Source organism: Octopus bimaculoides, chromosome 21, assembly GCF_001194135.2.
Source record: "Octopus bimaculoides isolate UCB-OBI-ISO-001 chromosome 21, ASM119413v2, whole genome shotgun sequence".
In the NCBI taxonomy this organism is placed as follows: Eukaryota; Metazoa; Mollusca; class Cephalopoda; order Octopoda; family Octopodidae; genus Octopus; species Octopus bimaculoides.
The window spans coordinates 28867272-28879051 of record NC_069001.1 but is presented as its reverse complement, the minus strand read 5'-3'; the positions used below and the strand labels follow the sequence as shown (position 1 = coordinate 28879051).

At 37.9% G+C, this 11780-nt stretch overlaps 1 protein-coding gene across 1 annotated transcript in view; it reads right to left on the bottom strand.

The window, feature by feature from the left end:
• Window positions 1–108: 108 nt before the first annotated feature.
• The window catches only part of LOC106883108 (glutamate receptor ionotropic, kainate 2-like), a 676112-nt gene continuing 664440 nt past the window's right edge, over window positions 109–11780 (bottom strand). The window contains exon 9 of the mRNA XM_052975463.1: window positions 109–351. Coding sequence (XP_052831423.1) covers window positions 223–351 — 129 coding nt within the window. The 3' untranslated portion in view covers window positions 109–222. The remainder of the gene's footprint in view (window positions 352–11780) is intronic.

Sequence of the window (11780 nt, the reverse complement as noted above, 5' to 3'; positions counted from 1 at the left end):
ATATATAATCTCACATTCAGCCACAAATGAAGATAATAGGACATGGCCTGATTTTGGGGCAAATCAACAAATTGCAAAGTAAGATATGGACCATCATGCTTACAAGGACGAAAAAGTTAAGCTGAGACATTATAAAGAAACTGGAAAATAGTGGAATGATAACATATGGCCAGGTGTTGGAGGAAGGGTAGGAGATGAAGGAACTATATATCAATAAGATAATTACTGGAAAAATAAAGACAGTCTTACCAGTATAGTGGTCACCACCATTGTTTTGTTTCCGAATGGAGGGGCAGGTTCTGTCTGTGGAATTGAAAAGTTTGTTCCTGTATTCAAATTCCATACACCGACCTAGAAAAGAAAGACATTCCTGTATTAGTTCTGTGATGTCACACTTGATAACTTCACGCTTAACATAATTTAGTTATCACTAAGGCAGCGAACTTGCAGAATCGTTAGTGCGCCGTGCGAAATGCTTAGCGGTATTTCGCCCGTCGCTACGTTCTGAGCTCAAATTCTGCCGAGGTCGACTTTGCCTGTCATCCATTTTGGGTCGATTAAATAAGCACCAGTTACGCAACGGGTCGATGTATTTTACTTAATCCCTCCCCCAAGCTGCCCTTGTCGCAAAAAATTGAAATCATTGTTTAGTTATCAATGTTCAGCGCTCCCCCTCTGTAATTTATTTACGGTGACCCGCTGTATAGCGCTACCAGTCATAGCGAAGTCGCTGGAAAAGCATAAGAGAAGTAATTCTCTTAATTGAACTCGTAGCGTCGTCTGCCTAGTGTCTCTGACCGATGAGGAGATAATACTCCGAAATGCTAGCATCTCACTGTCTTGGTAGGTAGCGCTGCGAGGGGATCTAGGTCTATACACGCCATATGTCAACAACCAAGATATATTATCCGTGATAAAACGCAGTAAATAGCTTGTTCCCCATTTCGAACGCGCATCAAGTATATTCGCACTTAAAATAATATTAATATTGCAATGTTATTACATCTAAATGCGGCGAGCTGGCAGAAACTTTAGTACGTCGGGCGAAATGCTTAGTGATACTTCGTCTATCTTTACGTTCTGAGTTCAAATTCCGCCTAGCTTGACTTTGCCTTTCATCCTTCCGGTGTCAATAGGTTAAGTACCAGTTGCAAAAAAAAAAAAAAATAATAATAAAAAATTCGGGCCTTGTGCCTAGAGTAGAAATGAATATATTTCTTTCTGCAGTTGACGGGTGGCCTGAAATTTTCTGGGTAGACGATATTCGATTACATCAATCCCATGATTCAAGTGGTCTTTATTTTATCGACCCTGAAATGATTTAAGGCAAAGTCAACCCCGGCGCTCTTTGAACTCGGCAAGTAAAAACGGACAAAGTGCTCCTAAGCATTTTGACCGGTGTGATAACGTTTCTGCCAGATCGCCTTTGTTTAATACAATCTCGAATCATTCACCTTATGCAAGTATTTCTATGGATGCAACGTAATCCAAATGGTTATAGAAATAGCATCTATTCTATTTCGTTTTATTGTATATGTTGACAATGTCACACTGATGTTTTATTGACCTGATAATTACGTCCAGGTTACACTTATCAGTAGAATGCTCAACCACAAATGCGATAACGCTGGAGAAGTTTATTCATCTGACAGACAACGACGGAGATCCACCACCACCACCACCACCACCACCATCATATATATATATATCATCGTTCGTAATAGGAATCATTAGTTAAATCTTCTCTGTTTAATCATCAGCAGTAACATGAACTCATCATATCACATTTGCAGTAATTAGTAGTGAGTTAATGAAATTCCGAAAGAATAATGTTTCGAGACAAAAAAAAATTACAGAAATAAAAAGAAATCTCAACAATTAATAAAAAAAAAGTCAACAACAATAATAAACTTAAAAAGCTATTTTCTATAATAAAAACCAACAATAACTAAATGTATAAATTATATTAGAGAATTATCAGCAACAGTTTTTATCAGTGAGATACAGTAACGTATAGCAAGTATTTATGTGTGCTGGCACTCCGTCGCTTACGACGTCGAGGGTTCCAGTTGATCCGATCAACGGAACAGCCTGCTCATGAAATTAACGTGCAAGTGGCTGAGCACTCCACAGACACGTGTACCCTTAACGTAGTTCTCGGGGATATTCAGCGTGACACAGTGTGACAAGGCTGACCCTTTGGATTACAGGCACAACAGAAACAGTAAGAGTGAGAGAAAGTTGTGGTGAAAGGGTACAGCAGGGTTCGCCACCATACCCTGCCGGAGCCTCGTGGTGCTTTTAGGTATTTTCGCTCAATAAACACTTACAACGCCCGGTCTGGGAATCGAAACCGCGATCCTATGACCGCGAGTCCACTGCCCTAACCACTGGGCCATTGCGCCACCACGGGCAAGTATTTATATAGAGGGGTAAAATGATAATAATGACGATGGTAGTAGCAACGATGACGATAATTATTATATTCGTTCGAGGATCTTCTTATAATGGTTTCAAAATATAGCACAAGGCAACCACATTCGCAGGGAGGGCGTAAATTGTTTACAGCAGCCCGCAGCGCTAAACTGGCACTTATATTATCGACCGCAAAAGGATGGAAGGTAAATCTGACCTGGAAGGTATTAGAACTCAGAAACTTAAGCCGGACGAAATCCCCGTCGTGCTAACTATTCTGCCAGCTCTCCACCTAACACTCTCATAATACTGGCTTCAAATTTCGGCATAAAGCCAGCAATTTTTGGGGAGGGGTTAGTTGTTAATATCGACCCAGTAATCAACTGGTACTTATTTTATCGACCGCAGACGTTAAAGTTAACTCTCAACAGAATTTGAATTCAGAACGTAAAGAACCGTATTAAATACGGTTGAGTATTTTGCCCAACGCGCTTACGAGTCTGCCAGATCACCAACATTATACAACAACTACAAGAACAATAATAATTATAATAATCCTTTCTACTGAATGCATAAAAGCTGAAAAATGTGTGGGAGGGGACTAGTCGATTACATCGGACCCACTGTTACACTGATACTTATTTTGTCGACCCAGAAAGGATGAAAAGCGAAGGTGACTTCGGCAAAATTTGAACGCAGAACATAAAGGTGAATAAAGTATCGATATGCATTTTGTCCTGCGTGCTACCGATTCTGCCATCTCACCTCCTTAATGATGATGACGACGAAGACAATGGAGTCTTTTATTGTCCTATTACAGTATCAGAAAAGGACGATTTGTAAAACCTGCGTTTCCATAGGAGTGAGAAAAGCAATAATAATATATACACGTATTGAAAAGAAATAAAAATGTAATATATCAAAATAACAGGACATATATCATATCTATAACATAAGAAAGGGAGAAGTCGACCCCGCCATTCCTAATATGCCCTTCAACACAAAGGCAAATGCCTTCTCTCTGCTATGAAATTACAAACGCAATTTCAGAGTGGAAATCTCCTGTAATATACAGGCTTGGCATTCTCACCAACATTTTAGCAAATTTATTGGGAGAAAGCAGAAAAAAAAAAAAGAAAATTAGTAAAAATGAGCCGTTTAGCTGGAAATTGATCCATTCGTTCAGCAGTACAACACTATGTCCAGGAAAAAACAAAACAAAACATAAATGGTCCTAGGTCACTGAAAATATGCCAGGAGTCATCGAGATTCGTTGATTTGTGGTTTACCAACACTTGGCAGTTTACCAACTTTCAACGATACGATTCTTGATTATATATTCAGATCTGCAGCCTCAACTAGAGCTAAGTCATGTCAGATTTAATTAAGATCACTTAGAACGCGCTTAATTTGTGGACATGGAAACAGACATCTCTCTACTAGAGATTATCTAGTAGAAAGCACTTTTATGCATAATAGGAGGTCACATCCGTATTTTATTTTAAGTATGTTCCCATTTTACCAGGCCATGCTTTCTTTCCCTCTATTATACATTATTATATTTTTCCTTCGGTTTCTGATATATTTTTGTTGTTGTTGTTGTTGTTGTTGTTGTTGTTTTGTGAAATGTCGTTCATCATAATCGTAGCTATACGCAATATATTAATGAGATTCTTTCATATGTTCTATATAAAGAACTGAATACGAACTTATCATGTCCCAAGTATTCCATAAAAAGTGCTGTCATCCTCTCCATTTAAGTATTTAACCTATCTTTACAAACTTTGACAGTATATGACCACTATTTGTTAGAATTTATACAAAAATAAATCGCATTGGTGCAGTAGAATTCTGCAAATGTTCAGCAATAACTTATATTGCCATTCTTCTTCTGTCCTGCTTTAAATACATTGTAAACTTACAGATTCAAATGAACAGAGATATTTATTCTCTAGATATAGAAAATGGATATAACCAAAGGTCAAATGGAACGGTCACCGGTAGTTTATTGAGCTCCAAAATCTTGGATTTATATTTATGGATGCAATTTTTCACTACTTAAATATAGGCTTTTTTGTTTTATAATGCATTCTTCCAGTGCCAGTTACACTGTATTCAATTACGAAGTCAAACTGCGGTTGTAACAATGATAGAACACAGCCATAAACAACAAGATATTGCAATAAAGCAAAACAGATATAGCATTCTTGGATGGTTACATTTACTTGATGTTATATAGAGTATTGAGAATCCTATAGCTTAATACATCCTGAAATCGATCATATGCAGAATAAATAAGATTGTAGATATAGTTTTTTTGTTGTTTTCGTTTGTCCTAATTGTTTAACTATTTCGTTTAAAGAATATAAAGAGCAACTCGTACATCGCACGAAGAAAGAAAAACAACACCGTTTCACATATCTCAAGCATATGAAACTGACCATGAAAGTGAAGTAAAATACTGAATACTCGTATAGGAAATTAGAGAATGCTGTATGCATGTACACACAGACACACGGATATAATACATATTAATTTAGCTGTCACGTCACTTAGATTTGATTGCATTAGGAAATGGGTTGCAAAAGCTACGAAGAGTAAGCGATTTTGTTATTTGTCCAACATATTATCATGAACTCTGCCAGATCCAACCCTTTGAATCCCTTTGTTAAACATTCTGTATATACGCAAAATATCCGTGTGAGAAGTTATGCGAAACGTCTGTTGATTAATTATGTTTGCAAAACGTGTAATGTTTTGAAATAAAACATACGTTGTGTGTATAAGAAAAAAAGAAATAGTATTCCCTTCACTCATATTTCTTATATTGCATACACTCCAGTTTAACTAGCTCTAAATGTAAGAGATCATCCCGTTTAACGAGGTCGATATGTAAAACTGTTCAGTAAATATTTTATTAGCTAATACACTTGGTTCCACCTCCAGCCCTGAATATGTAGAGCCAGAAGTATGGTGGTTTCTTTTATCTCATTTATACGTTAGCATTCTTTCCAAATGCATTAAATGACCTAGAGCACAATGAATATCCTTGATTGTTATAAGTTAGAACAGAATTAGGTTAGTATGTTGCCCAATCTCTTAAAGTAGTGGAACGTATTTTAAATTGTGTATTTTGTCTATTATTTAATCGCTACCTGCGTTCAACTCATTTAAGTACACACGATATGGAGGGAAAGTTCGCCGCTGTTAGATTAATGCTTACTCCATGATTGGCAACTTTAGAGAATACTGACAAAACTGATCTTGGCAGGATCTGAATTAAGAAATTAAAGGAAGGACCTTCAATAAATAACGCAAAATATTTTATCAACCGTTATAATAAAGTTTGCAATTGTGCTAATCCTTGAACCAACAGATATTGCATTTTTGATAAATGTTTCAATCATGTATTGAATGGGATCAAATGATAGACTAAAATATATCATTGATAACATATATGGTAAACGTTGTTCTGTTTTTACATAAATATTACCATATATCATTTGCCACTCATGAGAAACTCTCTACCGCAGTATAATTTGTTTTAATAGAGCATCCACGTTTAAGTGGCGATATTTATTTCCTCTCAGCATTAATATTGCCTCTGTAACTGATATCTCTTATCAAACAAGTTCACTGGCTAATAGAATAACAGCGCCTATTCTGGTACTGTTATTCTATATATCGCTGGCGGAGGAGAGGAATCGTTGCTATATGTAGAGGTCAAGTGTCCATCATTGCCATGACCAAACAACGTCGAAATCACGTGAACTGGTCGTCTCAGCGCTGGACATACAGAGGCTTATCTCCCCTCCGGTGAAATAAATGTGTGCATTTTGCACCAAGAAAAGCCAATATGGGAGTTTCTCTCTAACAGAACATCCACGTGTGAGTCGAAATTTATATTACCTCTCTATATTAATACTGCTTCTGTCGCTATTATATATTAGGCTGTACTCAGTTATATTTTGACAGTATAACAAACAGAGCAGCCTGAATTTGTAGATTGTTTCCATGATGCAAGCCACAAAGGGATAGCAACCTATTTTTGTAACTCTAATTCGTTCGAATTCCAAACTACCGCTTTACAATAAGAATTGTATAATGTACGAACGATTATATATACATGGTTCCGGGTTCAGTTCCATTGTGTGACACCTTGGGTAAGTGTTTTCTACTATAGCTGCGGTTCGGCAAAAGTAAGTAATAGGCTAACAAAGAATAAATCCTGGGGTCGATTCGTTTGACTAAAGCCAGTGCTCCATTATGGACACAGTCAAATGACTGAAACAAATAAACGAATTTTACATATATATATATAGAGAGAGAGAGATAGAGAGAGAGAGAGAAAGAGAGAGAGAGAGAGAGAAAAAGAGAGAGAGAGAGAAAGAGAGAGAGAGCATATGAGGGGTTTAGTTCAGGGATTATCTATACCAATATGTATGCTGCGTAAGTGCTATAATTGGTAATCCGTCAGGGTTCAACTTCAATTGTGTGTGTTTGTGTGTGTATGTGACGCGACCCAGCCTGAATGCATTTGGCTATCGATAAGAAAATAACGGTAATAGCTCAACGTTACATAACTGTTTCTGTTGAAAGCTCTGCTGAACTTGGTTCAACAAGGTGACGCTATATCTGTGTTGATAAAACATTCACAAATTTTATCCTGCTTCCTCCCTCAACATCGTTTAGATTCTGCATTATTTTATAACTACACATTAGAAAACTATTGGGGTTGTTGAAATTATTTTTTTAGCCCCAGGCCAGCCGTGATCGAGTTGACCTATGACCAAATGTATACTCTGGAGAAATCTATAAAATCTATCTATTATAAAGAAGGAGATATGTGAATTGAGGAATATAGACAGCCACAGTTTTTAAAGGATCAATGACCTCGTATTAACTGCTCTGTTAGATCGAATGTCAGAAATCACGTGTCAATGAACAAGTCAACGCTGGACGCAAAACTGGTTATCTTATAATCAAATGTTATATTTATATCTTAAATAATGTTTTCGGTACGTATCACTGAAGTATTCTCTACATGTATTGGTCCCAACCAGGGTTCATATGGCTCTTGGGAATCCAAATATGATTTCGTTGTTTAAATGTATCTGAAATGCATTGGTTATGCTTCTACGCTACACAAAATATTTTATCAGTTAAAAAGAGACGATGAGCGATGGCTAGAGAAATATTGAGCTTTGTTTTTAATAACCAGTTGATCTAGCAAGCGAGGCCTCATGTCAGTGAGTGGGGGCCGGTGAGCATTGATGTCGTCGAGAGGTAGGCCCCGAAACGGCGCGCATTCTCTCCTGCTGACCCCATACACTTGCTGGCTTCCGGTATGCGGAGTTCTCGACTGGTAGCACTTGAATGTGCGAGTTGTTTGCAAGACATTCATACAGCTTCCAATATTTAATTATAAAAATATAATAGGTTGTTGATTTTTAATATCAAATCACAAGAGCGTCCATTCGAGTAAAGTAAGGATCCAACGCACCCATAAATAAAAATGGTTGAGAAGCAATATTCTACATAGTCATTCCAAATGCTAGAGATAAACTAAAATCTTTAATAAATGATGGCATCTTGGATAATGTGGACCAAGTTACCCGTAAAAAGCTAAAATTTAGCTACAGTTACAATAACAACTGCAGGAACAGTGATCTTCATAATCCTTTCTACTATAGGCACAAGGCCTGAATTTTTGGGAGAGGGGACCAGAATATTATATGGACTCCAGTGTTTCACTGGTACTTAATTTATCGACCCCGAAACGATGAAAAGCAAATTTGACCCTGGTGGAATTTGAACACAGAACGTAAATTTGGACGAAATGCTGCTAAGACCAACGTGCAAACAGTAACAACACCAACAAGAACAACAACAGCAGCAGCAACAACTACAACAATCATAATGATAATCCTTTCTACTAAAGGCACAAGGGCTGAAATTTGCGGGGAGGAGGGACTAGTCGATTACACCGACCCCACTGTTTCACTGGTACTTAATTTATCGAAGCCAAAAAGGATGAAAGGCAAAGTCGTCGTCGGCGGAATTCGAACTTAAAACGTAGCGACGGCCGAAATACTGCTAAGCATTTTGTCCTGCGTGCTAGAGGGTCCGCCAGTTTGCCGCCTTTAAAATATATGTTCTGAGTTGGATTTGATTGCTATTCTTAGCCGATCCCTTGACCGGCCATTCTTAGCCGGTCACGGGGTTTATGCAGACTGTTAATGCGATTTCGCTTAAAAACTTAAGACAATATGAAAACTTTCGTTCAGATATATCCTCTGTATTCTATACTATATCCCTCTATACTCTTTTCTAAAATACAAACAAAACTTCACACAATATCTAGTAGCATCAGTAGTGAACACAGCGTGCAAATCGTAATGTAATATGTCTATATAAAGTATATAAAATACATATAATCTATACAGAACATCACTTGACGGCTTGTTAAATTATGCGCTTGTAAGTGATTCAAATATTATAGATATCGAGTTTACTTTATGGCTGAAGTTTTCTACTCATCGTTTCCCGATATTTAGATTTGAATATTGCAACATTAATAAAAACCGCTATTATCCAGGCAGATCGATGTTTGCGCAACCCAGTACAGCAGAACATACCAAATTGTTTTTCATTTCCCTCTCAATCATTTATTTTTACCGGCTCCTCTCTTCATCAACATAACTTTATGTGTTCCCCGATTACGAAGACTTTATCTCTTTATATATATATATATATATATATATATATATATAGTTAATGTGAATATACATGTGTATCATAAAAAAAAGATGCCAGATCCAGCGTAGAGGGTATCGCGACTAGATTCAATAATATTTAATAGACTAATGCTGCTATGTAATCAAATTATAAGCCAGTAGATATTTTATTTCCTTCCTGGAAGATAAATCACGTGTGTATGTATGTATCCATGTAGCTACGTACGAATTACGCATGCATTACTTTGATAAAGATGTACGTACTGGAATAGACAGACGTACACGTACACGCCGTACATACACCACCTCACATACACCCATATATATATATATATATATATATATATATATATATATGCACACGGATCTATTTTTATACGCGTATACATACAATCATAGATAGCCGCATGCATATACGCCAGTACAATCATACATTCGTCTGTGAATACAAACTGAAGAAGCAAACATTTACGAATTTTTGTAGAATTTATATCTGTACTTGGCTAGTTGGCAATTTACATATCTATTACACGGATATTCCTGCGGAGAAGAGTATATATGCAAGTCAATTAGATGTCCGCTACATCTGAAGCCTCAGCGATGTTCTGGTTGAAATGTGACTCACTATTAGTGCTTGCCAAATCTCGATTTCAGATACTGAATCATCTCGTGTAATGAAAATTACTGTTATACGGCACAGTGAAACGTTGAGCAAGTATCATATATAAGTATAGAAATTACAAGGCGCTTACATTTCCTTCGTAATTTTCTTAAATCCTCGATCTTCTGGAACGTTAATTTCTCTGTGAGTTGTACATAAATATGCTTGCTAAATGGTTACTATGACGATAATTAGATATCACCTTGAACTCCTTCATAAATGTTACTACGAGCTGTTTCTGGATATGGAATTTCTCAGAAATGTAGAGTATACACAAGAATAAAATGGAACACGTTCAATAAGATGACAAGGAATAGTGTCAGTCGTGTCTCTAATCTCTAAGTTTCGAAATAAATCGGAACACGTAAGATGATAACATTTGGTCATAGGAAATGAATCGGAATACTCTGCACTTACAGTTAATGGAATATAGATGTATATTATGTCATCAGTTATATCATCCTATAGACGTATGGGGTGCGTTCAAAACGTATCCGATTTTATTTTGTCCCGAGAAAACTAATGCCGTGTGAGCAACTTCGTTAGGGAAAGCTCATACCAAGCTTCCTGCACCTGCGTGAAAATTTTCGCGCCGGTTGGCCGCATCAGTTTCCACCCCGAATACAGACGTTTAGTGCGCACTCTTTGGGTTTTTGTTTTCCCGCAAGATGAAGGAACGCATCGAGCAGAGGCTATACTCTGTCTCATAGCCAGTGATGATAGTCTGGGTCGTGGTTTGCACAGTCCAGCATATCCTGAGTTGCTTCTGCCGTTTTGCCAGCACCCTGGGAACGAAATTCTCCGGCGCCTCTCCCCATGTACAAATCCTTCATTAAAATGGAATACACTTATCAATCATGTGCCTGTTCCCACTTCGTGAGCAACTGCTGGGATTGTTACACGACAATCTTCCATTCTTACCCGCCTCCTCCTTCTAGCTTGTGTATAGCCTCTCTAAGTCTGCCTCACGCTCCATTGCGGTTTCGGCCATGTTTCAAGTGGTTCTAACACACCTTGATGAGTTTTACTCATGGCGTCATGACCAAAGATCTACTGAATCTTCTGAATGATTTGAGTTTGACTATCACCAACATTTGATGTTTGAATTGAATTGAGTTTGATTACCAACAACTTTGTACGGCAATAGTTTGGGCCGGAAAACATAGAGTGGGATACTTTTTGAACGCACCGGCAAAAATTTTCCTCGACAGGACACCGCGCCTGAATTGCAAATACATCAAAATTGGTTTTGGACATAGGAGCAAACATGGTTGGATGGTAGGAAGCTTGCTTCCCAACCCCTTGGTCGGACGTTCAGTCCCACAGCGTGGCATCTTGGGAAAGTGTCTTCTACTATAGCCTCGGGCCGACCAAAGCCTTGTGAGTGGATTTGGTAGACGGAAAACTGAAAGAAGCCCATCGTATATATATATATATATATATATATATACATATATATATATATATGTGTGTGTGTGTGTGTGTGTATGTATGTTTGTGTTTGTCCCCCCAATATCGCTTGATAACCGATGCTGGTGTGTTTACGTCCCCCGTAAGTTAGCGGTTCGGCAAAATAGACCGATAGAATAACTACTATGCTTACAAAGAAAGAGTCCTCGGGTCGATTTGCTCGACTAAAGGCGGTGCTCCAGCATGGCTACAGTCAAATGACTGAAACAATTAAAAGAGTAAAAGAGAGTAAAGATTATATGCGAGACCCTCTTCGGTCATGACTGACCATGGGATTGCACTTAGAAAGTTACCCTCCCAGGCACAAGTCCGGGCAAGGTTGTTTGTGGAAGACCAGCAGTCGCCCATGCATATCAGCCTTCCTCTCACCACACCACTGATTTTATCCAAGGGAAAGGGAAAGGCAAAGGGGCTGATATGCTTGGCACCTGTGACGTCGCAACTCATTTCTACAGCTAAGTGAACTGGAGCAACGTGAAATAAACTGTCTTGCTCAA